Genomic DNA, 26,474 nt, shown 5'->3' on the forward strand with positions numbered 1-26,474 from the left:
GATATTGGGTTTCACAATGTAAAGCGCTTTGAGTCACTTGAGGAAAGCGCTATATAAATATAATTCACCTCATCCTACTGAAAATATTGTTTCAATATTGCGTTTTGGATATGTTGGGCATCCCTGGACTCGCGCGGCTGGATGGACTTGTGGCACTTGTGGAATTTTTTGAACATTTTAGGGACTTTTTACAGTCTTCCAACTTTTTTCCCCCCACTTCCCGTGTGACTATTACTACTGTACTTATTAAAAAAACGATACATCATAATTTAAAAAATTGCATTTTATTCCCCCTCTGAGTTGAGATGCAATTATTTCTGTACCTTTTAGAGAACAAAGTTTGTTAAGTTTGTCTAATATTTTGTCTGGTTCAGTTTACACACACTATGTGCACATACAAAATGGCAAACATCTAAAAGAGTATATAACTTTATTAAGGTTATTAAGGCATGATAGGCAAAAAAATATTTGGAAGAACATTAACATTTGTAATTCAATATGAAGCAAAAAAAAAGATCATTTGGAAAAAAAAAAGTGTGTTCTTGTTATTTCATTAAGATTAGGCTCCTATTTGCCCCTGAAATCATCACCAGGCTGTCAAGTATAGAAAACAAATATCTAATATTAATTGTGTGCTTGAATTTGCGTCACGAGTGCACCAGTTTGATTCCTGCCCGGTGTCTAACACCGCCGGTGGGAACCAAGCTAATTTGCACCTCCTGAAGCAGCGCAAACACACGCTGCAAGTCCAGAACAAGTTAAGGCCGCAGCACCAGTTGGAGAGGTGCACCATGGGATACGTCGCCTTGGGAAAGTGGGTCTTCCAATGCTTGGCCACGTCGCTGCCCGTCGGCAAATGCAGCGTGTAGTCGCTCCAGCGCTTGGACACGCCGTACACCGCCGTTACGGTCCGCTCGTTCTCCGACCACTGGGTGTCGCTGTCTGGGTTGCAGTTGAACTCCACCCATTCGGAGGTGAAGTCCCCGAGTAACGGGGCCTCGCCCACTTCCGGGTCGGGCGCGGCGGCGGACAGCTGGGCTGTTTGCACGGCTACGTAAACCCCGTCCACCCTACGTACCTCTTTAACCCAGTTGAGGGAGTTTTCGGTGTCGAGGACCAGAATGAGACGCGCGCACTGCCCCGCGTTCTTCTCCTTCCACAAGTCCAGCAGCTGGCTGAGATGTAAACTCTCTCCACCTATTAAAGAGCAACATTAAAGATTCAGACTTTGCAGTATGAGGGTGGATTTAAGAGTGGAGTTGCCCTTCAAGGACTTTCTGCCCTGACACTTGATGGACAGGAGCGTCTTAGCGTGGATCAGACCTGTCAGTTCTCACTCGCACGACTGTCGGTCCAACTGTCGCGGGCACACAAACTTCAATAGAAAAATAGGACGGATTAAAAACACAGCTGCCAACAGATGTAGTTGTGTGATCTTAAGGTCTGCCGTCTAGCGTTTTTTTTTTTTTTTTAAACCTCAACTTTTCCAGAATCCTCCACTTGTGTCCTTCACAGCAATTTTAACTCCATTGGCTCACTTGTCTGGCCCGTGACAAATCAGCCTTGGATTGACTGAGGAGAAGGAGGAGCATGCAAAGCAGACCGCGATGCAAATTCAGCTTGAAGGCTGAATTTAATATCAAAGTTCAATGCTGCCTCGGCTTACGACTGTCTTGAGATACGAGCAACCGTATTTTCCGGACTATGTAAGCTGCACCCACTGAATTTTAGAAGAAAAAAATATTTTCCATGTATTAGATGCACCTAACTATAAGCCGCACAAATAGACGTTGTTAAATGACTTTGTGGACAGGCGGAGCTGACGGTCAGAAAGAGCGGCAGGGCATGCTGGAGTGAGATTTTTTGAACATTTTCAAGATGGCGGCGAGGAGGCGGAAATGGCGAGCGAGCGGCGAGACGTGCCGGGAGCGACGCCACAAGTGAGATCAGGTGCGTGCATCGCGCACCTGGATACAATTAATGAATCCTCTCGCACTGTTAAAAGGGGCGGCAGCTAGGAACGTGGGGGGAGAGAGGTGGAGAAACGAGAGAACAAACAACAGCGCATGCAACGAGGAGGAGAGCGAGAGCTAGAGGCAGACAGAAACGACGTGGACGGCAGAAAAGCTACATGGAGGAGCGAGCAGTGAGAGCGCGGACGGCTGCAAAGCAACGCGCAAAAGACTTGTCTTATTTGCATAAATGATAAATGGATTGTACTTGTATAGCGCTTTTCTACCTTCAAGGTACTCAAAGCGCTTTGACACTACTTCCACATTTACCCATTCACACACTGATGGAGGGAGCTGCCATGCAAGGCACCAACCAGCACCCATCAGGAGCAAGGGTGAAGTGTCTTGCTCAGGACACAACGGACGTGACGAGGTTGGTACTAGGTGGGATTTGAACCAGGGACCCTCGGGTTGCGCACGGCCACTCTTCCACTGCGCCACGCCGTCCCATAAATAAAGAAATCTACACCTGCGAGCAAATGTCTGTGCTTGGTGGTCCATGGAACCCGCACGACGGCTTGAGTCTGTCACAGAGTTATTTACACACGTTTATTTACATAACGTATTTTTCGGGATATAAGTCGCATATTTTTTCATACTTTGGGGGTGCGACGTATACTCCGGAGCGATTTATGTGTGAAATTGTTAACATATTACCGTAAAATATTAAATATTATTTATCTCATTCACGTATAAGACTAGCCGGATGTCAGCAATCGTCACACACGTCAACCAATGAAAATTCGGCGGAGGCGGGTCATGGCAGAAGTGCATTGTGGGAAAGAAGACGCTACCTGCTACGGTAAATTGGCGGTAACTTATAAAACAAAGGGCTGAACAAAAATGGCACCGAAAAGGAAAGCATATACTGCAGGTTAAAAGCTGGAAGTAGTGAAATACGCAGCAGGAAACGGTAATCGAGCAGCAGAAAGAAAGTTTGGAGTAGGGATGCACCGATTAATCGGTAACCAAATATACTCGTCCGAATATGGCAAAAAAAGCAACATTCGGCCTTCGGTGGAATGAGTTAAATGCAAGGCCGAATAGTGGTGTGTGACGCAATGACGCAATTTTTGGACGCGGTGACGCAATCAACCAACATGCGGTGACGTTGTAACCCGGCACCTTCGGAAAAATGTCAGCAGTGTGGAGATATTTTAAGGTGTCGGAAAGTGACAAAAGTATTGCAGTTTGCAACGAATGTTCAGCCAAACTGTCTCGAGGAGGTGCCTCGTGGCCGACGTCTTTGAGAAGACGAAAAAGTTTGCGACTGACAGTGCCAAAGCAAACGGAATTACAAAGAAGGTAATGGAGTTTATGGCTTTGGATGATCAACCGTTTAGTGTTGTGGAGGACATTGGCTTTCGGAGACTCATGGAGCACATTGAGCCCCGTTACACGATACCGAGCAGACGGTATTTATCTGATGTGTGTTCTTTACATTGTGTGTGTGTGCTGTTTACATTATTAGCCTGTTGTGTAGGCTACCTGTATAAATGTATGAGGTTACAAGCACACACTTATTGAGATTTACTTGAGCCTTCTGTTTCCATTATTAGCCTGTTGTGTAGGCTACCTGTATAAGTGTATGAGGTTACAAGCACACACTTATTGAGATTTAGTGGGGCCTCTGTTTACATAATTAGCCTGTTGTGTAGGCTACCTGTATAAGTGTATGAGGTTACAAGCACACACTTAATTGAGATTTACTTGAGCCTTCTGTTTACATTATTAGCATATCTACTGTGGCTAAGCAGACTTTTTTTTGTTGTGGGTTTATCCACTTTAATGCACTTTATTTTTTTTTGGAATGCATGTTTTGTTTTAAGGCCTAATATAAATGAAAAACTTTGTGCTTTTTTTGAAAAGCAAAGGCTAATGGATTATTAAAAAAATGTCAATATTCAATAAAAATGTACTTTATTTAAAAAACATGTCTAAAAATTTATTCTAGGCTATTTATGCAATATTAAAAAAATTGTGAAAAGCTGCATTCATTATTCGGTATTCAGTATTCGGCCTTCGGCCAAGCGTTTAAATTTTATTCGGCTTCGGCCACAAATTTTAATTTCGGTGCATCCCTAGTTTGGAGTAAACTCCATACCTGCCATCATCCCCGGAGGCTTAACCAAAATACTCCAGCCACTTGACATCCCCGTGAATAGGAGCTTTAAGGAAGTCCTGTGCAGGCTGTGGGAGCCGTGGATGATGGAAGGAGAGCACAGCCTCACAGCAACCGGGAGAATGCGCCATGCAACTTTTCTGGATGTCATCGGATGGATGGACAAAGCATGGGCTTCAGTGACAACCCAAACCATCCTGTCTGGATTCAGAAAGTCTGGAATAATTGGAACTGCACCTGACGATGACTCTGACGTAAGCGACGTAACGATAGAAGACGAAGCGGCGCATTGTCTTCCTTTGGAGTTGGCAGAATTGTTTAGAAGCGACACCGAAAACGAAGATTTCATGGGATTTAGTGATCAGGAGTGACAGATAGTTTGGTAAATGTATAGCATGTCCTATGTGTTATAGTTATTTGAATGACTCTTACCATAATATGTTAGGTTAACATAGCAGTTGGTTATTTATGTGTCATATAACGTACACTTATTCAGCCTGTGGTTTACTATTCTTTATTTATTTTAAATTGCCTTTCAAATGTCTGTTGTTGTTGGATTTTATCTAATAAATGTCCCCCAAAAATGCAACTTATACTCCAGTGCGACGTATATATGTTTTTTTCCTTCTTTTTTATGCATTTTCGGCAGGTGCGACTTATTCCACGAAAAATACGGTACCTTAGTTGTTTAGAAAAAGTGGTTGTAACATGGCAGTAAAACAGCTGATCAAACAAAACAGAAGCCATCGTCATGGACCCACTAGCTGGGGCCGCTCGCTCTCCAATCAGCTAAACGGACTCATTTAAAAAAAAAAATCTCTCTAATTGTTACGTGTGATGGATATAAAAAAATATGATGAATATGAGCTTGCAAGGTCACTTTCTAGCAGAGTTCTAAATGGAGTTCTTCAAAAGCATATGAAATAAATACCAAAGAGATTCTGTCCTTCAAAGACTTCTACTGAGAAGATGAAATTAATGAATATATAATAAACGCACTGAATGGCTCACAATTGAGCCTTTTTTTCTCGTTTTAAAAAAAACAAACAAACATGAAGATATTTATGCTCCATGTATGCTCGCTTGTGTTACAAAGCTTTAAGACCAGGGATGCCCAAAGTGGGGCCCGTGGGATAAATTTGGCCTGTCGTGTCATTTTGTGGCTACCATGAATTGATTTATGTGGACCCCGACTTAAACGAGTTGAAAAACTTATTGGGGTGTTACCATTTAGTGGTCAATTGTACGGAATATGTACTGTACTGTACAATATCCTAATAAAAGTTTCAATCAATCAATCAATCAATCAAACCAAACTGAACACATACTTTATTTATACTGACATCTTTTAATCTGAAAAATCATTGGTAGCATGTAAAAAAGTCAGTGTATTATACGGTAAAAACCTGGCAGCTCAGTTGCCAAAATTTACCGTAAAATGATCTGTAAATAACACATTTTCCATTTAGAGTAAAGCCCTGTAAAAACAACAAACAAAACTTTAACGGTAAAAAAAAAAAGGCAACTCAGTTGCCAGAATTTTGCGGCAAAAATAAAAGTGGTACTGTTTTTAAATTTAAAGCAATGCACTGTAAAAAAATATCGTAGATTTTTGTGTAAAAAACTGGCAGCTCCGTCGCAGAAATTTTACCATAAGGTAAGAGTGGTACCGTTTTATAATTGACATTAATGGACGGTAAACAATGATCAGATTTTTAAGTAAAAAAAAAAAAGGTAGCTCATTAGTCAGACTTTTGCGCTAAAAACAAGAGTAATACTGTTTTTCGATTTATAGTAGCGCACTGTAAAAAAAAAAATGGCCGTAGATTTTTCTGTAAAGAAATGGCACTTAAACTTTTTGACCTGGGGGCCCAACTTTTCCACTAAAGACGGGCTACTTGGGCCACTGAAATATTAACACTGAATTACTAATCTCACTGTTGATTTGAAGGGTATTCAATAATTTACATCTAAGCTACTTACAGTTTAACAGGCTAAACTTTGTCAAAAGACAAAAAGCATGTGTTGATTATAAATATTATCAAGCCTTAAAGATAAACACTAATCAAATACAATGCAAAGAAGGGACTCATTAAAACTGATGAAAAATATATTCAAATACAAGTGAAATTAATACATTCTAACTATCCATCCATCCATTTTCTAACGCTTGTTCCTTTTTCGGGGTCTCAGGTGCATTCGGGCGGTAGGCGGAGTACACACTGGACAAGTCGCCACCTCATCGCAGGGCCAACACAAAGACATACAACATTCACACACTAGGGACCATTTAGTGTTGCCAATCAACCTATCCCCAGGTGCATGTCTTTGGAGGTGGGAGGAAGCCGGAGTACCCGAAAGGAACCCACAGAGTCACGGGGACAAAATGCAAACTCCACACAGAAAGATCCCGAGCCCAGGACCTTCGTATTGTGAGGCACACACACTAACCCCTGTAGCACCGTGCTGCCTACATTCTAAATAAATAACGGTTATTAATGATTAATTATTATTAATTAATAATTAATTAATTATATATACATTTTAACTAAATAATGGTAAATAAGATTGATAACATATTTGTTTCTTAAATAAAATTGTCAATAAAATGTACCAGTAAGTGCAAATTAAACTATATATTTACCACTTTAGTCATAATTTTTGCACTGAAGAAAGACACTTCTGTAAGACTTTAGATCCAGACTTTTTCTTTTTGTTTAATATTATTGTCAGAATAATTGTATCTAAGTTAGCACAAAACTTTGTGTTACATTGAGTTCAGCTCGCTCTGCGAAAGGACAAAAGCTGTCTTTGATCCTACCAAACAAAAGGTTTGTAAAACTCCACTGTGTAGGATGGGGAGCGACAGGAGGGTTCTGTTTATTTGATGTGTTATATTCCACAGAAAGATTTTGTCTTGACCCAAGATTTACAAAGCGGAGAGAAAGCACGACCTGCCCGAGCTCCAGGCACCTCTTCTTTGAACTGTTTTATGACCTTTTCTTTGAACTGTTTTACGACCTTTTTTTGAACTGTCTTGTAAACAAAGGCGATAGCTTCTTTACGACCTCCTCCCTTAGTAACAGCTGTGTAATCAGGGAAAGCCCAAATAAAAGAGGAGGCGTACAATCTTTCGTCAGAGCGTGGTGGAGACTACAAGAGTACAGCCCAGACGTTTCTCCTCAATGGAGCTAAATTGAATTCTGTCTCTGTTTAATTCCTTGCTTCTTTGTCTGTTTAATAGACGTCATCAGTGTTTGAACCTAACACTTGTCATTACTGCTTCCAGTGGTGGATAAGTGTATTACAACCAAGTATCACTGTGGCCCAGATGAACTACATCTGAGAAACAGATATTTGGCACTCCACAATTGGCCACGGTCGTGTAGTTATAAAATACTGCTTCGTTTCATCTTTCATCTCCGTAATATCGCTAAAATTCGTTCCATTTTGTCCACTAAAGACGCTGAGATCATTATCCATGCGTTTGTTACGTCTCACCTCGACTACTGTAACGTATTATTTTCGGGTCTCCCCATGTCTAGCATTAAAAGATTACAGTTGGTACAAAATGCGGCTGCTAGACTTTTGACAAGAACAAGAAAGTTTGATCACATTACGCCTGTACTGTATATACCTTTATATACATATATACATACATATATACCTATACTGTATATACCTTTATATACATATATACATACATATATACCTATACTGTATATACCTTTATATACATATATACATACCTATACTGTATATACCTTTATATACATACATATATACCTATACTGTATATACCTTTATATACATACATATATACCTATACTGTATATACCTTTATATACATATATACATACATATATATCTATACTGGCTCACCTGCACTGGCTTCCTGTGCACTTAAGATGTGACTTTAAGGTTTTACTACTTACGTATAAAATACTACAAGGTCTAGCTCCATCCTATCTTGCCGATTGTATTGTACCATATGTCCCGGCAAGAAATCTGCCTTCAAAAGACTCCGGCTTATTAGTGATTCCCAAAGCCCAAAAAAAGTCTGCGGGCTATAGAGCGTTTTCCGTTCGGGCTCCAGTACTCTGGAATGCCCTCCCGGTAACAGTTCGAGATGCTACCTCAGTAGAAGCATTTAAGTCTCACCTTAAAACTCATCTGTATACTCTAGCCTTTAAATAGACTCCCTTTTTAGACCAGTTGATCTGCCGTTTGTTTTCTTTTTCTCCTATGTCCCACTCTCCCTTGTGGAGGAGGGGGTACGGTCCGATCCGGTGGCCATGTACTGCTTGCCTGTGTATCGGCTGGGGACATCTCTGCGCTGCTGATCCGCCTCCGCTTGGGATGGTTTCCTGCTGGCTCCGCTGTGAACGGGACTCTTGCTGCTGTGTTGGGTAGTGTTGGATCCGCTTTGGACTGGACTCTCGCGACTGTGTTGGATCCATTATGGATTGAACTTTCACAGTATCATGTTAGACCCGCTCGACATCCATTGCTTTCGTCCTCTCCAAGGTTCTCATAGTCATCATTGTCACCGACGTCCCACTGAGTGTGAGTTTTCCTTACCCTTATGTGGGCCTACCGAGGATGTGGTAGTGGTTTGTGTTGTGGTTTGTGCAGCCCTTTGAGACACTAGTGATTTAGGGCTATATAAGTAAACATTGATTGATTGATTGATTGCTTCAGACCACAAATTCTGAGAACTCGGAATATACACTTCCACGTGTTGCCATAGTTAAGCCAAATATATCCAGGACGTCTTACCAGCTAGTGCCCAGGATCCGCTTCCCTTTTGCGTGTGCCCGCTGTAGAAGACCAGGTAAGTGTCGTGACGAGGCCCGTCCGCCGTCCGCAGATCCAGGAAGCTGCGCAGCTTGCCTTGCAGCGCCTCCAGTGTGACGCCGCTGGCCGAGTAGTCGCACCCGAAGGTCTGGATCAGGTGGTGGGAGAAGAGACGCTGCACGTTGTTCAGCATTGCCGTGGAGCGCAGGTTCAGTTGTTGCACATGCTCCGGGGGCAGCAGAGTGGGCTGCCCGTCAGCGCTGAAGCAAAATAGTTGTTTTTAGTTTGTAAGTAAAGTGTGTGTGTGTGTGTGTGTGTGTGTGTGTGTGTGTGTGTGTGTGTGTGTGTGTGTGTGTGGTAGCTGATGACTGATGGAGGAACACACACATTCAAAAAAGTCAAGGCCGACTACAAATCACATACATGCACTTCCCTTCAATCCACAAGCTTGATGTTATTCAAGGCCAAGAGAATGGAAGTCATACTTCACGCCTTCACTTGCACACATCTGCATAACGGGGGTCGTTAAATTACTGCCCAGTTATCACCACCTTCACCTTGACAAGGACAGGTGAAAGTTGGGAGTGGAGGACTGGACTGATAGGAATAAGGACATGCTTCCATCCAGGGAATATCGTTCAGTTTCAAATGGGAAATATGGGAAAAACAAGTTTTGTGCGTAAACTAGGGGTGTCCAAAGTGCGGCACGCGGAACGTTTGTGGCCCGTAGCTAAAATTTTAGCGTCACAATCGTTAGCATTGTAATATTAACATGATAGATTTTTAGCTAATTTTGCAGATACACATCTCAGCGTCAAATATTTTGCTACTTGATGAGTGTTACCTGTTGTATGCTAACTTTTAAAGCCATCCATTTTCTACCGCTTATTCCCTTTCGGGGTCACGGGGGGCGCTGGCGCCTATCTCAGCTACAATCGGGTGGAAGGCGGGGTACACCCTGGACAAGTCGCCACCTCATCACAGGGCCAACACAGATAGACAGACAACATTCACACACTAGGGCCCATTTAGTGTTGCCAATCAACCTATCCCCAGGTGCATGTCTTTGGAAGTGGGAGGAAGCCGGAGTGCCCGGAGGGAACCCACGCATTCACGGGGAGAACATGCAAACTCCACACAGAAAGATCCCGAGCCTGGATTTGAACCCAGGACTGTGAGGCAGACGCACTAACCCCTCTGCCACCGTGAAGCCCTTTTAAAGCTTTAAAGCTAATTTTGTAAGTAAAAACCTGGGTTGTATTTTGGTAGTCGAGGCATGCTAACGTTACAATGCTATAATTTTAAACACATTTTTCAGGTACATACCTCAGAGTAAGATATTTTGGTACTTGATGCATGTTACAGTTAGAATTTTAGCACGCTAACATTAGCATGCTAGCTTTTTTTTTAGCTAATTTACCAGGTATATACCTCAGTGTCACATATTTTGGTATTTCACTAACAGTCTGACTATTAGAATGATAGCTTTTCGAGCTCATGTTACTCATATTTTTGGTTGCTTGACACTATCTGGCCAGCATGCTCACTAAACAAAACTCACTAAAACAACCTTGCTTTCCTTCCTCCAAACAAGTCGTTTGGAATTTGCACATACTTTGATGTGCTTCGGGATGTAACGGTATGTGTATTTGTATTGAACCTAACTGTACTGAGGTTTCGGTTCGGGTCGGAGGTGTACCGAACGAGTTTCCACATGGACATATTAGATTAGATTAGATAGTGCTTTATCTATTCCTTCAGGAAAATTAAAATTTTCAGCACAATATTAAGTGACGTACCGCACGTTGTGTAAAAAATGCACACCGAGGCACAACACAAGGCATGCTAGCAACGAGTGGGCTACGATAGAGTGACCATACGTCCTCTTTTCACCGGACATGTCCTCTTTTGCAAAGCTGTGCGGGCGGAGTTTCCTAAATGCCTCAAATGTCCGGCATTTTGAGTTAGGGTTGCGTGTATTTTCAATGTACGTTCAGGGTTAAGAAGGGGTTAAAAACAGCAACATTCGTGAGGGAGGGGCAGAGACAGAGAGAGCGAGAGAGTTATAATAAACGCGCATGCGTCTCCAGGCTCTGCTTTTTATCCATAGATTTATCAGATTTAATTTTTTAATATCTAAAGTAGGGGTGCCATACGTGTGCCCCGGAGTCCATTTGTGGCCCACAGTTAATGTTTTAAAGGCCCTCGGCACATTCTAAAAATACTAATAAAATAAACAAAAACATAACAAAAGTGAAATAAAAAATCTTAAAGGGGAACATTATCACCAAACCTATGCAAGCGTCAATATATACCTTGATGTTGCAGAAAAAAGACCATGTATTTTTTTAACCGATTTCCGAACTCTAAATGGGTGAATTTTGGCAAATTAAACGCCTTTCTGTTTATCGCTCTTTTACCGATGACGTCAGAACGTGACGTCACCGAGGTAACACACCCACCATTTTCATTTTCACATTACAAACACCGGGCCTCAGCTCTGTTATTTTTCGTTTTTTCGACTATTTTTTGGAACCTTGGAGACATCATGCCTCGTGGGTGTGTTGTCGGAGGGTGTAACAACACTAACAGGGAGGGATTCAAGTTGCACCACTGGCAAGAAATCTGCCGCCAGACCCCCATTGAATGTACCAGAGTGTCTTCACATTTGACCGGCGATGCTAAGACAGACATGGCACAGAGATGTATGGATAACCTGCAGATGCATTTGCAACGATAAAGTTAACGAAATCACAAAGGTGAGTTTTGTTGATGTTGTTGACTTATGTGCTAATCAGACATATTTGGTCACGGCATGACTGCCAGCTAATCGATGCTAACATGCTACGCTAATCGATGCTAACATGCTATTTACGCTAGCTGTATGTACATTTGAAACTAGATAACCACATTTAATGCGAAACAAACACTTACCAATCGACGGATTTAAGTTGCTCCAGTGTCACAAGATGCGAAAGTCCTGATCGTTTGGTCCGCACATTTTACCGGCGATGCTAATAAGGCAGCCATGCTATGGGCCACTTCATTAGGTACACACATGCTACGGCCGAATAGCGTCAATAGCTATTCGCTCAATAGTTTCAATTTCTTCTTCAATTTCGTTTTCGCTATCTGCCTTCATACTTCAACCATCTTTTTCAATACAGGCGTGATATGTTGAATCGCTTAAGCCGCTGAAATCCGAGTCTGAATCCGAGCTAAAGTCGCTATATCTTGCTGTGGTAACCGCCATGTTGTTTGTATTGGCAGCACTGTATGACGTCACAGGGAAATGGATAGTGGTTTCGAAGATAGCGAAAATAAGGCACTTTAAAGCTTTATTTAGGGATATTCCGGGACCGGTAAAAATTTTTTAAAAATTTCAAAAAATACAACAATCCACTGGGAACTGATTTTTATTGTTTTTAACCCTTTTGAAATTGTGATAATGTTCCCCTTTAAAGGTTAAATGTAATTTAGAAAAAGTTGCAATGTTGACTAAAAAAACAAAGCAGTTTTTTTTCTTTTGCTCAAAACATAATATTGAATCAAAATCAATGTTATCATGAATTATTGACCTATCCAAGGTTCCCATTACTTCACATCAAATATTCCACTAAGAAAAATATTTTTGGTGGAAGATTTTGCAAATTTGGTAAATAAGTATCCAAAAAATGTATATTTTGTTGTTTTCTTACCGTACCGAAAATGAACCGAACCGTGACCTCTAAACCGAGGTACGTACCTAACCAACATTTTTGTGTACCGTTACACCCCTCCCGAGTACGCCATTGTAGTCTGATGCTGTAGTTAATAAGCTCTTTTTTTTCCTATCCTCTTGTTTTGGGGCAGATTGGTTCGTACATGCACATGCATCCTCAGCTGTTGCTATTTCTAATACAAAGTAGCCTATAGTTCAAACTTAATCCGTCAGTAGGCTCTAAATGGAAGCGGTAAAAACAACAAAAATGATTGGGAGAAGATGCTGTTAAAGTGGAGTGACGTAAATAAGACCAGAAAAGGTGCATCGTGAAGAGACTGCCAGAAAGCGGATAGAAAATGGCCCGTAAAACATAATCTTTGCAAAACTTTGACAAAAGAACCATCATTAAATGTTATGTAGAAAGTGTGATACGACCCCTTTAAACCAAGATTCCAGGAAGGGATGTTTTTTGAGCAGTCAGTCAAAGCAGAGCAATGTGTCTCGCTCAAACCTGGACAAATTAAAGCCAGGGGGCCACATGCGGCCCGTTAAACTTTTCAATCTGGCCCGCCGGACATTCCACCCAATTTTTTTTTCAGATCTTTAAGATGTAAAGTGTAGCTGACATTATGATGTGAAGTGATGTTTTCAAATTACCGGACGTCTTGAACTATACAAAGTATTTAAATGGTTGGAAACCGTGCTTTTGCATGATATGCAAGTTGCTATGGTCATCTAATTAGTTACTATAGTAATCTAATTAGTTACTATGGTAATCTAAGTCACAGCAGCTCAGACGAGGCACCAAGCAGTGTGGTTGTGGTTTGTTTCCACAGCCTGAAATGCGGGTGTCAGGGACAGACGCTGAAGGAGATTTTTACAAAAAAGTTCTCAGGCTTGGTGATGTGTCAGATGTATCAGATTGTAGGTGTTTTTTTTAATCCTTTAAATTCATATTTTGCTGTGTTTGTTGCATTTTTGTTGCCATTCGCTGAATTGTAACATATGTTAATCGAGAGGGGGTGTGACGTTCATATGTTGTCAATATTCAGTGTTTTATCCTTCATAGTTAATATTGTAAATCCCACATTCTTTATTTTCATGTACATTCTGGGTGTCTCATTCAGTAAAACAAATTCAAATTCCATCCATCCATCCATCCATCCATCATCTTCCGCTTATCCGAGGTCGGGTCGCGGGGGCAGCAGCCTAAGCAGGGAAGCCCAGACTTCCCTCTCCCCAGCCACTTCGTCTAGCTCTTCCCGGGGGATCCCGAGGCGTTCCCAAGCCAGCCGGGAGACATAGTCTTCCCAACGTGTCCTGGGTCTTCCCCGTGGCCTCCTACCGGTTGGACGTGCCCTAAACACCTCCCTAGGGAGGCGTTCGGGTGGCATCCTGACCAGATGCCCGAGCCACCTCATCTGGCTCCTCTCCATGTGGAGGAGCAGCGGCTTTACTTTGAGTTCCTCCCGGATGGCAGAGCTTCTCACCCTATCGGAAACTCATTTGGGCCGCTTGTACCCGTGATCTTGTCCTTTCGGTCATAACCCAAAGCTCATGACCATAGGTGAGGATGGGAACGTAAATCGACCGGTAAATTCTCTCAATCTTTGCCTTCCGGCTCAGCTCTTTCTTCACCACAACGGATCGATACAGCGTCCGCATTACTGAAGACACCGCACCGATCCGCCTGTCGATCTCACAATCCACTCTTCCCTCACTCGTGAACAAGACTCCTAGGTACTTGAACTCCTCCACTTGAGGCAGGGCCTCCTCCCCAACCCGGAGATGGCATTCCACCCTTTTCCGGGCGATAACCATGGACTCGGACTTGGAAGTGCTGATCCATGGAATTGAATGGAATTCAAATTCCATTCCGTTTTTTTAGGGGGTTTGTTATAAGGTTTTTAGCATTCAATCAAACATTATTGTGAGGTTTTTTGCATTAGTGTTCCTAAAAATAGATATACCGGCCTCCAGACACATTTTTTTCTCTAAATTTTCCCCCCCGAGGCCTGGTCTAGCTCCTCCCTCACATTTCCATACTTTGATGTGAGGCTGCCAAAATGTTAATTTTGAAGTTTTGTAAAGTAGAAAACACTATTATTTGCGTGTTTTACTCACCGCTGGCTACAAAGACAACACGTTCATTAATTCAATAAGAGAAAAAAATGACAAGCGTCAACCTCGACGGCACTTGGCAAGCTCATCTAATCTTTTCAGATCTCACGAGCGCCCAGGGGAGTAAAAGGCTTGTAGTTTGAGATTCACGCCGCGTTTCCCGTCTCGCTTTCATCCTCCCTCAGAGCCCCTCCCTCCTGTCAAAGTCAGTCCCTTCTCCCTCGGTTGCTTGCTTTGCTTTAAACCCTTCGATTTTATTTTTATTTTTCGCGTCCCCCCTATTGCCGTAATCTCCCCGCGGGGGCTCTTGTCATTGTGCGGACATGATCGGCAGCCATCAAACCGCCTATTATACGCTGCTGCATTCTCATCATGCACCCTCGGTCGTCCCCGTGGGCGCCGGGGGCCCGCGTGCGGCGTCGCATGCAGAGCGGCCGCGACGGGACGCGCATCCCGTATGAGCGGGCCTCGCTGGCAGTTTGGTGATGGAGACTTTATAAATGTGAAGGGAGGGGGCGGAGCATCATCAAAACTAACTGGCCCATTAAAAAAAGATGCCATGTGAGAGCAAACAGAGGGAGGCATCAGCAGTAGCGGCGGCTTCTGGCTAACTGCTGCACGGCTTAGTATGCTGCCCAGGGAGCAGCAGAACGATCCCTTCGGGGGATGAACATTAGCAGCGTGTTTGTGCATCTTTATTAGCCTATTTATCCAGTTGGTTTTGTGTTAACTGAGGATGGGAATGCCTCTTCAAGTGTGTAAACATGTTTTTATTTTCTCTCTTAACAAGTGGGGGTTACCTGCAGTAGGTGGTGGGGACGACTAATGCGTAGCCGACGCACGTGCCCCCCAGGCAGCTGCCCAGCTCGTGGAACAACCCGTGGGCGAGCGACTCCAAAGGCAGCACCACCAGCAGAGCGCTGAGGAAGAGACCGTTGGACTGCTGCAAACAGAGGCACACAAAAGTCACTTCCGTTTGTCACTTGGAGTTTGTAGCCAAGCGATCACATGCGCTTAATTGGGGGTGACAAGTCTGCAAGATGGTTATGCAACATGAACATGACTGCAGGATCATGCTTAAAAGAGACAATACACTCTTCCTGAGCATGGATAGAGGAAGTTAAGTACCCACCTGCCAAGACACGGCGCCCAGGATGACCGTGGAGAGCAGGCTGAAGAACACCAGCCGCTCCGATATGAGGCAAAAGTGCCGGATGCCCCGGGAGGCCATGACCTGGTCCAGGCTCCGGCTCCTGGAGCGCTGGGCCCGCCAGGCCAGCTGACACTCGCTCAGCTTGGTGTGGAAGCCCCAGATTGTGATGAGAAGGATGACGTGGCAGATGGCCCAGAAGACGCCGAAGAGGCAGAAGCCCGGGATCACCAGGTACCACAACTCCAAGTGGCCGAGCTGCGTAAACAAGGAAATAATGGCGGAAATTACACATGGGAAGTATCGACCGATTTACATTAAAGAGTATGTGATCGCCATTGGCGATTAATGCCGATCACAAACGCTTATCCCCTCTGGCTGATACTGTATTTTTTTTAGTCAAGCAGCTAATTATGTGTCTTCATAAACAGTGTGAAACCGCTCCCCTAAGACAGGGGGAGGGAACCTATGGCTCTAGAGCCAGATGTGGCTCTTTTGATGACTGCATCTGGCTCTCAGATAAATCTTAGCTGACATTGCTTAACGCGATAAATATGAATAATTTCGCTGGTAATCACAGTGCTAAAAATAACGTGCAAAATACAACAAATTCTCATGCATTTAAATCCATCCATCCGTTTTCTACCACACCTGTTCAAGAAGTCGCATTAATGGTAAGAAGTATTTTATGTCAAAATGGCGGGGGGGTTGCAGCTTGCTGCGAGATCGTTCTCCCAGGAAGGCAGACGGACTACTCGGGACATGGCATTTAGGTAAAAACATGATTTAATTTTAACTAAAAAAATATACAAACAAAAATCGCTCACAGCGGAGGCACAACTTGGGCTAAAAAACAAAGCTAACGCATAAACAGACTAAGAACATAAATCAAACAAAACTTACTTGGCATGGCATGAAGCACGAAACTATGGCAAGGCATGAAACAAGTCAGCACAGGGCGACTGACTGGCAAAGACGAGCTTAAATACTGCCTCTGATTAGTGCTCGAGAAGCAGGTGAGCAGGCATTTTGTCCACCAGAGACAGGTGGACAAAATGAGTAACCAGACAAGGGAGTGGAAAAAAACAGGAACTTAAAAAAAGAGTCCAAAGGACAAACAGCACATGGCCAAACAAAAACATGATCAACAGACATGACAATTTATTTATTATTGGTTAGCTTCAGAATAACAATGTTATTAAAAAGAATAAGAGACTTATTATACTCAAAAAATGTTGGTCTTACTTAAAAATGCACACATTTAGTTGTACTTAGTGTTAAAAAATATGATATGGCTCTCACGGAAATACATTTTGAAATATTTGGCTTTCACGGCTCTCTCAGCTAAAAAGGTTCCCGACCCCTGCCCTAAGATAACAATAATCGCCTCCAATACTGCAAATAAACTGCATTTCTTAATTAGTATTATCACCAGAGAACGAAGCAAAACATGTTACACACCAAGTATAAGCTAGAAACAGGCATGCTACGAGCTAAGCTAACCACTAAACTAGCTTGAAACAACAGAAGACGTAAGTGCTTAGTAAAGTTTAAGAAGTGTATCGATGGAACCATGTTACAGCAGAAAGTGAACAGATATTAACATAAAATTAACAACTAGATTGATAAGATTTAGAGCAGGCGTGCCCACATTTTTTTTGCAGGCGAGCTACTTTTTAATTGACCGAGTTGAAGTAATTTACCTCATTCATATATATAATTTATATTTAATCATTTATGAAAGAGACATTTTTGTAAACACGTTAATGGTGTTTAATGATAACACAAGCATGTTTAACACATTTTGATTTCTTTTGTTTCATGAAGACAAGAATATAAGTTAGTGTGTTACCTGATTCTGATGACTTGCATTGTTTGGAATCAGACAGTAGTGCTGATAACGTCCACATTTTCGGATGGAGGAGAAAAAAGTCCTCCTCTCTGTCCAATACCACATGAAAGTGGTTAATTTTTGGCGTCTTATTTGTCCAGTTTCCATACTCGTTTTTATACATATTGCAAGAAATACATTGACGGCCAACTCCGTAGCTTGCTAACTTGTGCATGCTAGCTTTCTGAGACTCTTATTTTGTTAGCGCGGGCAGGATGAAGCAGGGCTTTTATTGTGAACACAGCAACTTTGCAGTCTGTCTTAAGGGTTTTGACAGCAGGTACGGCGTGAGAGTGTTGAAATAAAAAGTGTTTCTCGCCCTCCTCTCGGTCATGTTTTCTTAATAATGATCTGGCAGCAGAAGCCGTGCCGTGAATGTCAATCAAGTGACGAAAGTGACGTCGTAGTAAAGATTGATGATCACAAATTTTTAAGTTAATTTTTTAATGCTTGGTTTTCAATCGACTGACACACCCGCCACGATTGACAGGTAGCTCGCGATCGACGTAATGGGCTTCCCTGATTTAGAGGATAAATAACAAAAAGTGTTAGTGTGTCAGCATTGCCAAAGTTAATAAATAATATAAATATATATATAATATAAATAAAAAATAAATTGTTGGTGTCAATACCAAGAGTAGTATCATCGTGTGATCGATACAAGAGTGATTAAGCAGATATATTTTTTTTTCCTATAGTAATTTTTTTTGTTGTTTTTGTTAATGTTCACAAACAGAATAATTCCCTGGATGCTGGAGGACTTATGGGCAAAAACTGTAGGATTTAAAATAGTTGAGAGTGTAGTTTTCGCTTTAGTTGAGCCATTTTGTACTATTGACGTTGTTTTGCTCAAACAATTGTACGTAATAAAAGAGTATAAACTGTCAACAGTACTCATCACGAATAAATGTTTTAAATTATAGTTAATATATGTGATTGGTATTGGTACCAACCAGTCCCACTCATGGATATATGGTGTTGTAGGACACTCGCGCTTTGGTAACCTTGCAAAACAGGAAGTTATCACTGAACAACGAAAGGGACACGCTAACAGCCAATCACGTATCGGTATTAACTTTGTTTGGGCCACCGTGTTGTCTCGCTGTTGATTCTCTGCATGGAGTGAGAAAAGAAAGTAAAAATGAGTGCTGCAGAGTGCAAATAAAATGCCGATAAAACAGGAAAAAAGTCACCTGGACATTAAGACAGATTTTCTGATTTTTAAAAAAAACGGACCTCACTTCGCTTTTCAACCCTCATCCGTTCCCTATTAAGCTATACAAAAACAACATGTAGGAACTAAAGTGCTACAAATTACAAAAAAATAACAATTGCGAAACTTTAACATTATAGCAAGGTGGTCCAATAATATTGAAATAATAATAACTGAAGAACAAATGAATTTCCATAATGAAATAACAATAACAGACCAAATTAAAAGTCACACAGCCGTAACTTTCTGGCAATAAACTTGCGGAAAATAGTTCTCAGGTTTCTCTTTGTATACATTTTCATACATTATTGAAGTGGCGTTCTGTACAAAAAGTGCACTTTTAATTTAGTGTTGTTTTGATATGTCATCTTAGTGACATCATGCACAAAAGTGCACTAATAGCTTGTTTTAAAATGTCTCTGACAATCTTGCACTTTCAGTTTTGGAAATGACATGAATGTTTGTGCCACTGATTAATAACTATTTAATAAATACAGTTTTGGTAAATTGACTTAGTTGTGATTTTACTCTCCCCACGAAAGTTTAAAAGTAGCATATATTAATGCAGTATGAAGAAGAATGTTTTAATGTAGACACATAGAATCATCATACTGCTGTGATTATATGCATCAAGTGTTCATTCAAGGCTAAGGCAAAATATTGCGATATATATCGTGTATCGTAACATGGCCCAAAAATATTGAGATATTAATAAAAGGCCATATTGCCCAGCCCTAATTGTTAATACTATTTTTGCCCTACAAAAATAATATTGTATGTTAAAGGCCTACTGAAAGCCACTACTAGCGACCACGCAGTCTGATAGTTTATATATCAATGATGAAATATTAACATTGCAACACATGCCAATACGGCCGCTTTAGTTTACTAAATTGCAATTTTAAATTTCCCGCAAAGTGTCCTGTTGAAAACGTCGTGGTATATTGACGCGTGCGTTTGACGTCACCGGTTGTGGCGGACATTTTTTTCCAGCCCGATCCAACCTATAAGTAGTCTGCTTTAATTGCATAATTACACAGTATTCTGGACTTATGTGTTGCTGAATCTTTTGCAATTTGTTCAATTAATACTGGAGAAGTCGAAGTAAAAGATGTAGGTGGGAAGCGGTGTATTGCAGCTGCCTTTAGCAACACAAACACAGCCAGTGTTTCCTTGTTTAAAATTCCCGAAGGTGAAGCCTTACTATGGATCAGAGCGGTCAAGCAAACATGGTTCCCGACCACATGTCAACCGGCAGGTTTCGGTGAGAAAATTGTGGTAATAAGTCGGCTCTTACCGTAGTTATGAGCGGAGCTTGCGTCCTCTTGCAGCTGCGTGGCTTCCCTCAGAGACACTGGCGATCACCACACCCTTCTGACTTTCAGGTACCATATAATCTCACTAAAACACTAGTAACACAATAACCAGATAAGGGATTTTCCAGAATTATCCAAGTAGTGACGTGAAGTGAATTATATTTATATAGCGCTTTTCTCAAGTGACTCAAAGCGCTTTACATAGTGACACCCAATATCTAAGTTACATTTAAACCAGTGTGGGTGGCACTGGGAGCAGGTGGGTAAAGTGTCTTGCCCAAGGACACAACGGCAGTAACTAGGATAGCACAAGCGGGAATCGAACCTGCAACCCTCAAGTTGCTGGCACGGCCACTCTACCAAGCGAGCTATGCCGCCCCACAGTAAGTAAATGTGTCTAATAACATCTGAATCACTCCCACTGCCGTCGCCTTTTTGTTTTTTTACTTTTTTTTCTTCTAGTCCTTCACTCACTATCCTCATCCACGAATCTTTCACCCTCGCTCAAATTAATGGGGAAATTGTCGCTTTCTCGGTCCGAATCGCTCTCGCTGCTGGTGACCATGCTTGTAAACAATGTGAGGAGCTCCACAACCCGTGACATTACACGCACATCGTCTGCTACTTCCGGTACAGGCAAGGCTTTTTTATGAGCGACCAAAAGTTGCGAACTTTATCGTCGATGTTCTCTACTAAATCCTTTCAGCAAAAATATGGCAATATTGCGAAATGATCAAGTATGGACCTGCTATCCCCGTTTAAATAAGAACATTTCATTTCAGTAGGCCTTTAAAGATGTGTTGCAATATTTTGCTGAGTTTCCCTGTGATTACTGAATGTACCTTAAAGGCAGCAACGACAAAGAATGTCAGCTCAAGCAGGCTCAAAGGCAGCAGGGACAGTCGCCTCCAAAAGTTCCTCAAGGTGAGCACTGGCATCCATCGCTCGGTGGGCCCCAGCCCGCTGAAGTACACATCCAGCACAGGCTCACACAGCAGCCTGCCCAGGCAGCACCCTAAGGCGTAAGGGTTCGCAGTGATCCCCAACGCTTGGAAAAACACCAGCGATGTCACCAGGGCAAAGTTGACCAAGTTCGGCAAAGCCAAGAGGGACTTCATCCTCAAGTCCACGATGAGCGCCCCCAGCGCCACCACCAGGCCAATGATGGCGACCGACTTGTGAAGAAGCATCGTCGTGCTGGCAATGGCGAATCCCAGCAGCTCCAGGAACTCCGTCGATTTCAGCACGACGGCTTTGTGGCGGACGGAGCGGCATATCCGCTCGGTGACGGCCCATAGCGTCTTCATAACCACGCTGGCCAGGAGGAGATACTTGGCGACCACTTCCTTGATGTTGGAATCCAAGGCGGGACTGTTGAGGAAGCACAGGAGGCCGAGCAGGAAGCCAAACCACAGGTGGAACAAGCTCAAGCTGGCCTGCTCCATGGCGAAGTAGTAATGGAGGATGCTGGCTATGCCCAGGACAAAGAGGCCCAGGATGAAGATGACCAGGATCATGGGCTCGCTGGTCACCTCCCAGCGGACGTACATGCCGACACATACGGCCACAAGGAGGGTGATGCTTGATAGGTAACCTAGGCAACGGATAGATGTAATCACGTCGACCTCCTTGTTGGCTTCATCGGTCAGCTCCTCTTCCTCGTTGTGAGCCATGGCTGACAGTTAATGTAGCTTAGGACTTTGTTCAAGCAACAAACAAGTCATCCCCTGGAAACATACAAAAAAGTACAAGTTTACCTATTTTCAAGTAAAATATGACACAGTAATGCCGACATTAGGTGGTGACGTCCCTCCTGCTACGCCAGGCCTGGGCAAATATTTAGACTCGGGGGGCCACATTTAGAGAAAAACACGTGTCTGGGGGCCGGTATATCTATTTTTAGGGACACTGATACAAAACTTCACAATAATGTCTGATTGAATGCTAAAAACGTTATGACAGATGACCTTAAAAAACATAATGAAATGTTTACTTTTTTCTATGAACGATAAAACACTGAATATTGACAAAATATGAATGTCACACCCCTTTTGATCGACATATTTTAAAATCAAGAGACACGCAACAAAAATGCAACACTCAGTGAAATATGAACGCGAAGGGTACAAAATAAAGCCACCTACAATCTGATAAATCTGATATATCACTAGGGCTGGGCGATATATCGCGGGTGTGCGATATAAAAAATTACTCTAACGTAATATTCTAGTATATGTACTCACGCAGTTGCTTTTAGCTGCGGGCATTACACTACAGGCGTTTCTTACTCCTTCTTGTCTCTCCTTCTCACAAAGACATCAAACAAGCCCACCTTCTTACATACGTCACATACTGTTGCGCGTGTAGCGTCATACGCTCTCGCCGCGCAGAGAGGTAGCAGCATGGCTAACGTTAGCTGAGGCAAGTCGTGCAATCAGAGCGGTGCAAGTGACATTACAAGAGAGAGAAGAAGCGAAACTGATCACAAATGGAGGAAGAACAATTAATGCCCCAATAAAACAGCAAGGGTTCACCATCTGGCGGTAGTTTGGCTTCAAGCGGGAAGATATTCAGCAGACAACAGCAATATGCAAAGTATGCAGCAGAAGTGTTGCTACAAAAAGTAGCAGCACTACTAATTTGTTCTTTTATTTAAAAAGACACCGACGAAAGAATGAAGAGTATTTAATAAATACAGTTTTGGCAAATTGACTCAGTTGTGATTTCCCTCTGCATGAAAGTTTGAAATGAGCATATATTAATGCAGTATGAAGAAGAATGTTTTGATGTCGACACATAGAATCATCATACTGCTGTGATTATATGCATCAGGTGTTCATTCAAGGCTAAGGCAAAATATCGAGATATATATCGTATATCGCGATACGGCTTAAAAATATCGAGATATAATAAAAGCCAATATCGCCCAGCCCTATATATCACTAATCTTTAGAACTTTGTGGTGAAAATCTCCTTCCGCGTCTGTGGAAACGCTTCCCGCCCACACTGCTTGGTGCCTCGTCTGAGCTGCTGTGACGTAGATGACCATGGTAACTAATTAGATGACCATAGTAACTGGTATATCATCCATAAGCGTAGATTCCAACCATTGAAATACTTATTATAGATCAAGACTTACGTTCATGAGAAAACATCACTGTACATCAGGGGTCGGGAACCTTTTTGGCTGAGAGAGCCATGAAAGCCAAATATTTTAAAATGTATTTCCGTGAAAACCATATAATATTTTTTGATACTGACTACAACTAAATGCGTGCATTTTTAAGTACCACCAACATTTTTTAGAGTCTAGAAAGTCACTTTTTTTTTTAATTACATTGTTATTCTGAAGCTAACCAATAATAAATTAAATACTTCTTACACTTAAAGGCCTACTGAAAGCCACTACTAGCGACCACGCAGTCTGATAGTTTATATATCAATGATGAAATATTAACATAGCAACACATGCCAATACGGCCTTTTTAGTTTGCTAAATTGCAATTTCAAATTTTGCTCGGAAATATCATGCTAAAACGTCGCGGTATGATGAGGCGTGCGCGTGCTGTCACGCATTGTTGAGGACATTTTGTTCCAGCACCGTTCACAGCTATAAGTCATCTATTTTCATTGCATAATTCCACAGTATTCGGGACATCTGTGCTGCTGAATCTTTTGCAATTTGTTCAATTAATAATAGAGACGTCAAAGAAGAAAGCCGTAGGTGGGAAGCGGTGTATTGCGGCTTCCATTAGCAACACAAACGCAGCCGGTGTTTCATTGTTTACATTCCCAAAAGATGACGGTGAAGCTTTACTATGGAACAGAGCGGTCAAGCGAACACAGTTGGATTGGACCACACACACAAAGTACAGTGTATTATGCAGCCATCATTTCGAAAGATTGTGTTTGGAAGAGGGTCCCTTGCGAAGGGCAGAGATGGGCATCGCCACCACCCGTTGACTGGTGCTGAAGAAAGGTGCGGGGTCGACATTCAGGTTGTACAGGTACGACCATATAATCTCACTAAAACACTAGTAACACAATAGGCAGATAAGGGATTTTTCAGAATTATCCTAGTAATTTTGTCTAATAACATCTCAATCAATCAATCAATCAATGTTTACTTATATAGCCCTGAATCACTAGTGTCTCAAAGGGCTGCACAAACCACAACACAAACCACTACGACATCCTCGGTAAGCCCACATAAGGGCAAGGAAAACTCACACCCAGTGGGACGTCGGTGACAATGATGACTATGAGAACCTTGGAGAGGACGAAAGCAATGGATGTCGAGCGGGTCTAACATGATACTGTGAAAGTTCAATCCATATTTGATCCAACACAGTCGCGAGAGTCCAGTCCAAAGCGGATCCAACACAGCAGTGAGAGTCCCGTTCACATCGGAGCCAGCAGGAAAACATCCCTAGCGGAGGCGGATCAGCAGCGCAGAGATGTCCCCAGCCGATACACAGGCAAGCAGTACATGGCCACCGGATTGGACCGGACCCCCTCAACAAGGGAGAGTGGGACATAGAAGAAAAAGAAAAGAAAGATCAACTGGTCTAAAAAGGGAGTCTATTTAAAGGCTAGAGTATACAAATGAGTTTTAAGGTGAGACCTAAATGCTTATACTGAGGTAGCATCTCGAACTGTTACCGGGAGGGCATTCCAGAGTACTGGAGCCCGAACGGAAAACGCTCTATAGACCGCAGACTTTTTTTGGGCTTTGGGAATCACTAATAAGCCTGAGTCTTTTGAACGCAGATTTCTTGCCGGGACATATGGTACAATACATCTGAATCGCTCCCACTGTATAGTCCTTATTTTTTTCTAGTCCTTCACTCTCCCTTTCCTCAACCACGAATAGTTCATCCTCGCTCAAATTAATGGGGAAATCATCGCTTTCTCGGTCCGAATCGCTCTTGCTGCTGGTGGCCATGATTGTAAACAATGTTCAGATGTGAGGAGCTCCACAACCCGTGACGTCTCGCGCACATCGTCTGCTACTTCCGGTACAGGCAAGGCTTTTTTGTCAGCACCAAAAGTTGTAAACTTTATCGTCGATGTTCTCTACTAAATCCTTTCAGCAAAAATATGGCAATATCGCGAAATGATCAAGTATGACACACAGAATGGACCTGCTATCCTCGTTTAAATAAGAAAATCTCATTTCAGTAGGCCTTTATAGATCTAAAGATATTATTTGGGCATGTCCGGGGGTCCAGATTGAAGACCTAAATGGGCCCCATGTGGCCCCCGGGCCTTAGTTTGCTGCGGTTTGTGTTACGCAATCACAACTTTATTTACAAAGACAAACAAGAGGTTGCGCTGGGATTTGCAACGTGTGCCAAAACAAACAGTCACACATTAAACAGCAGATAAGAGTTTTTAAAGGTATAAACAAAATAAGAGTTTGTAAGAGTGCGAGTTTCTCACATTTATTGTGGATGTGGCAAAAGGGAGGCTGAAGCTAGCTGGTTAGCATTAGCATAGGCGGTCATTTGTCGTCCAACGTCAGCTAACTCGCGCCTTTTACTGTCTCAATGTGAGTATTAGCATTACTACGCCAGGCTTAATAAAGCCATTTTATTTTTAAATAAGTAGAGTAAGTGTGTCTTTAACACGCAACTTACATGTTTGTTGGAGGAACTGACAACGGCTCCACTTCCGGGGTTTCCCACGACAGCAAGCCGCGAGGGTCAAAATTGAAGCATTGCTTTTTTGTCACTTGTTGCGATGTGAGTTTATTTTAAATAATGCATGCAGTTCTATTATTGTATTGCACCCCCTATTTGTGGTCCTCAGGGCAGCACAGAGTGTCAATATGTTTTTAAAACACAAGCTCAAAACCTACCCTTTTAACTTGGCGTTAGGTTATTTTTTTAATCTTATAATTTCACTATATTGAAAGACCTACTGAAATGAGATTTTCATATTCAAACAGGGATAGCAGGTCCATTCTATGTGTCATATGTGTCTTTTCAGTGGCTAATGCAGTGGTTCTCAAACTTTTTTCAGTGGTGTACCCCCTGTGAACATTTTTTTAATTCTAGTAACTCCTAATCAGATTTAAGCATTTTTGGTTGAAAAAAAGAGATAAAGAAGTAAAATACAGCACTATGTCATCAATTTCTGATTTATTA

General features: G+C 42.3%; 1 protein-coding gene across 1 annotated transcript; it reads right to left on the minus strand.

Annotated features, from left to right (window-relative positions):
- Positions 1-413: 413 nt before the first annotated feature.
- Positions 414-26,087, minus strand: LOC133561235 (transmembrane protein 168-A-like). The gene is given in 7 exon segments (XM_061914572.1): positions 414-673; positions 676-1,197; positions 8,914-9,191; positions 15,556-15,698; positions 15,888-16,163; positions 21,168-22,052; positions 25,965-26,087. Coding segments are annotated over 6 exon segments (2,076 nt in total). The 5' UTR covers positions 21,999-22,052; positions 25,965-26,087; the 3' UTR covers positions 414-647.
- Positions 26,088-26,474: the final 387 nt, after the last annotated feature.

This window comes from Nerophis ophidion, linkage group LG10, assembly GCF_033978795.1.
Source record: "Nerophis ophidion isolate RoL-2023_Sa linkage group LG10, RoL_Noph_v1.0, whole genome shotgun sequence".
Lineage (NCBI taxonomy): Eukaryota > Metazoa > Chordata > Actinopteri > Syngnathiformes > Syngnathidae > Nerophis > Nerophis ophidion.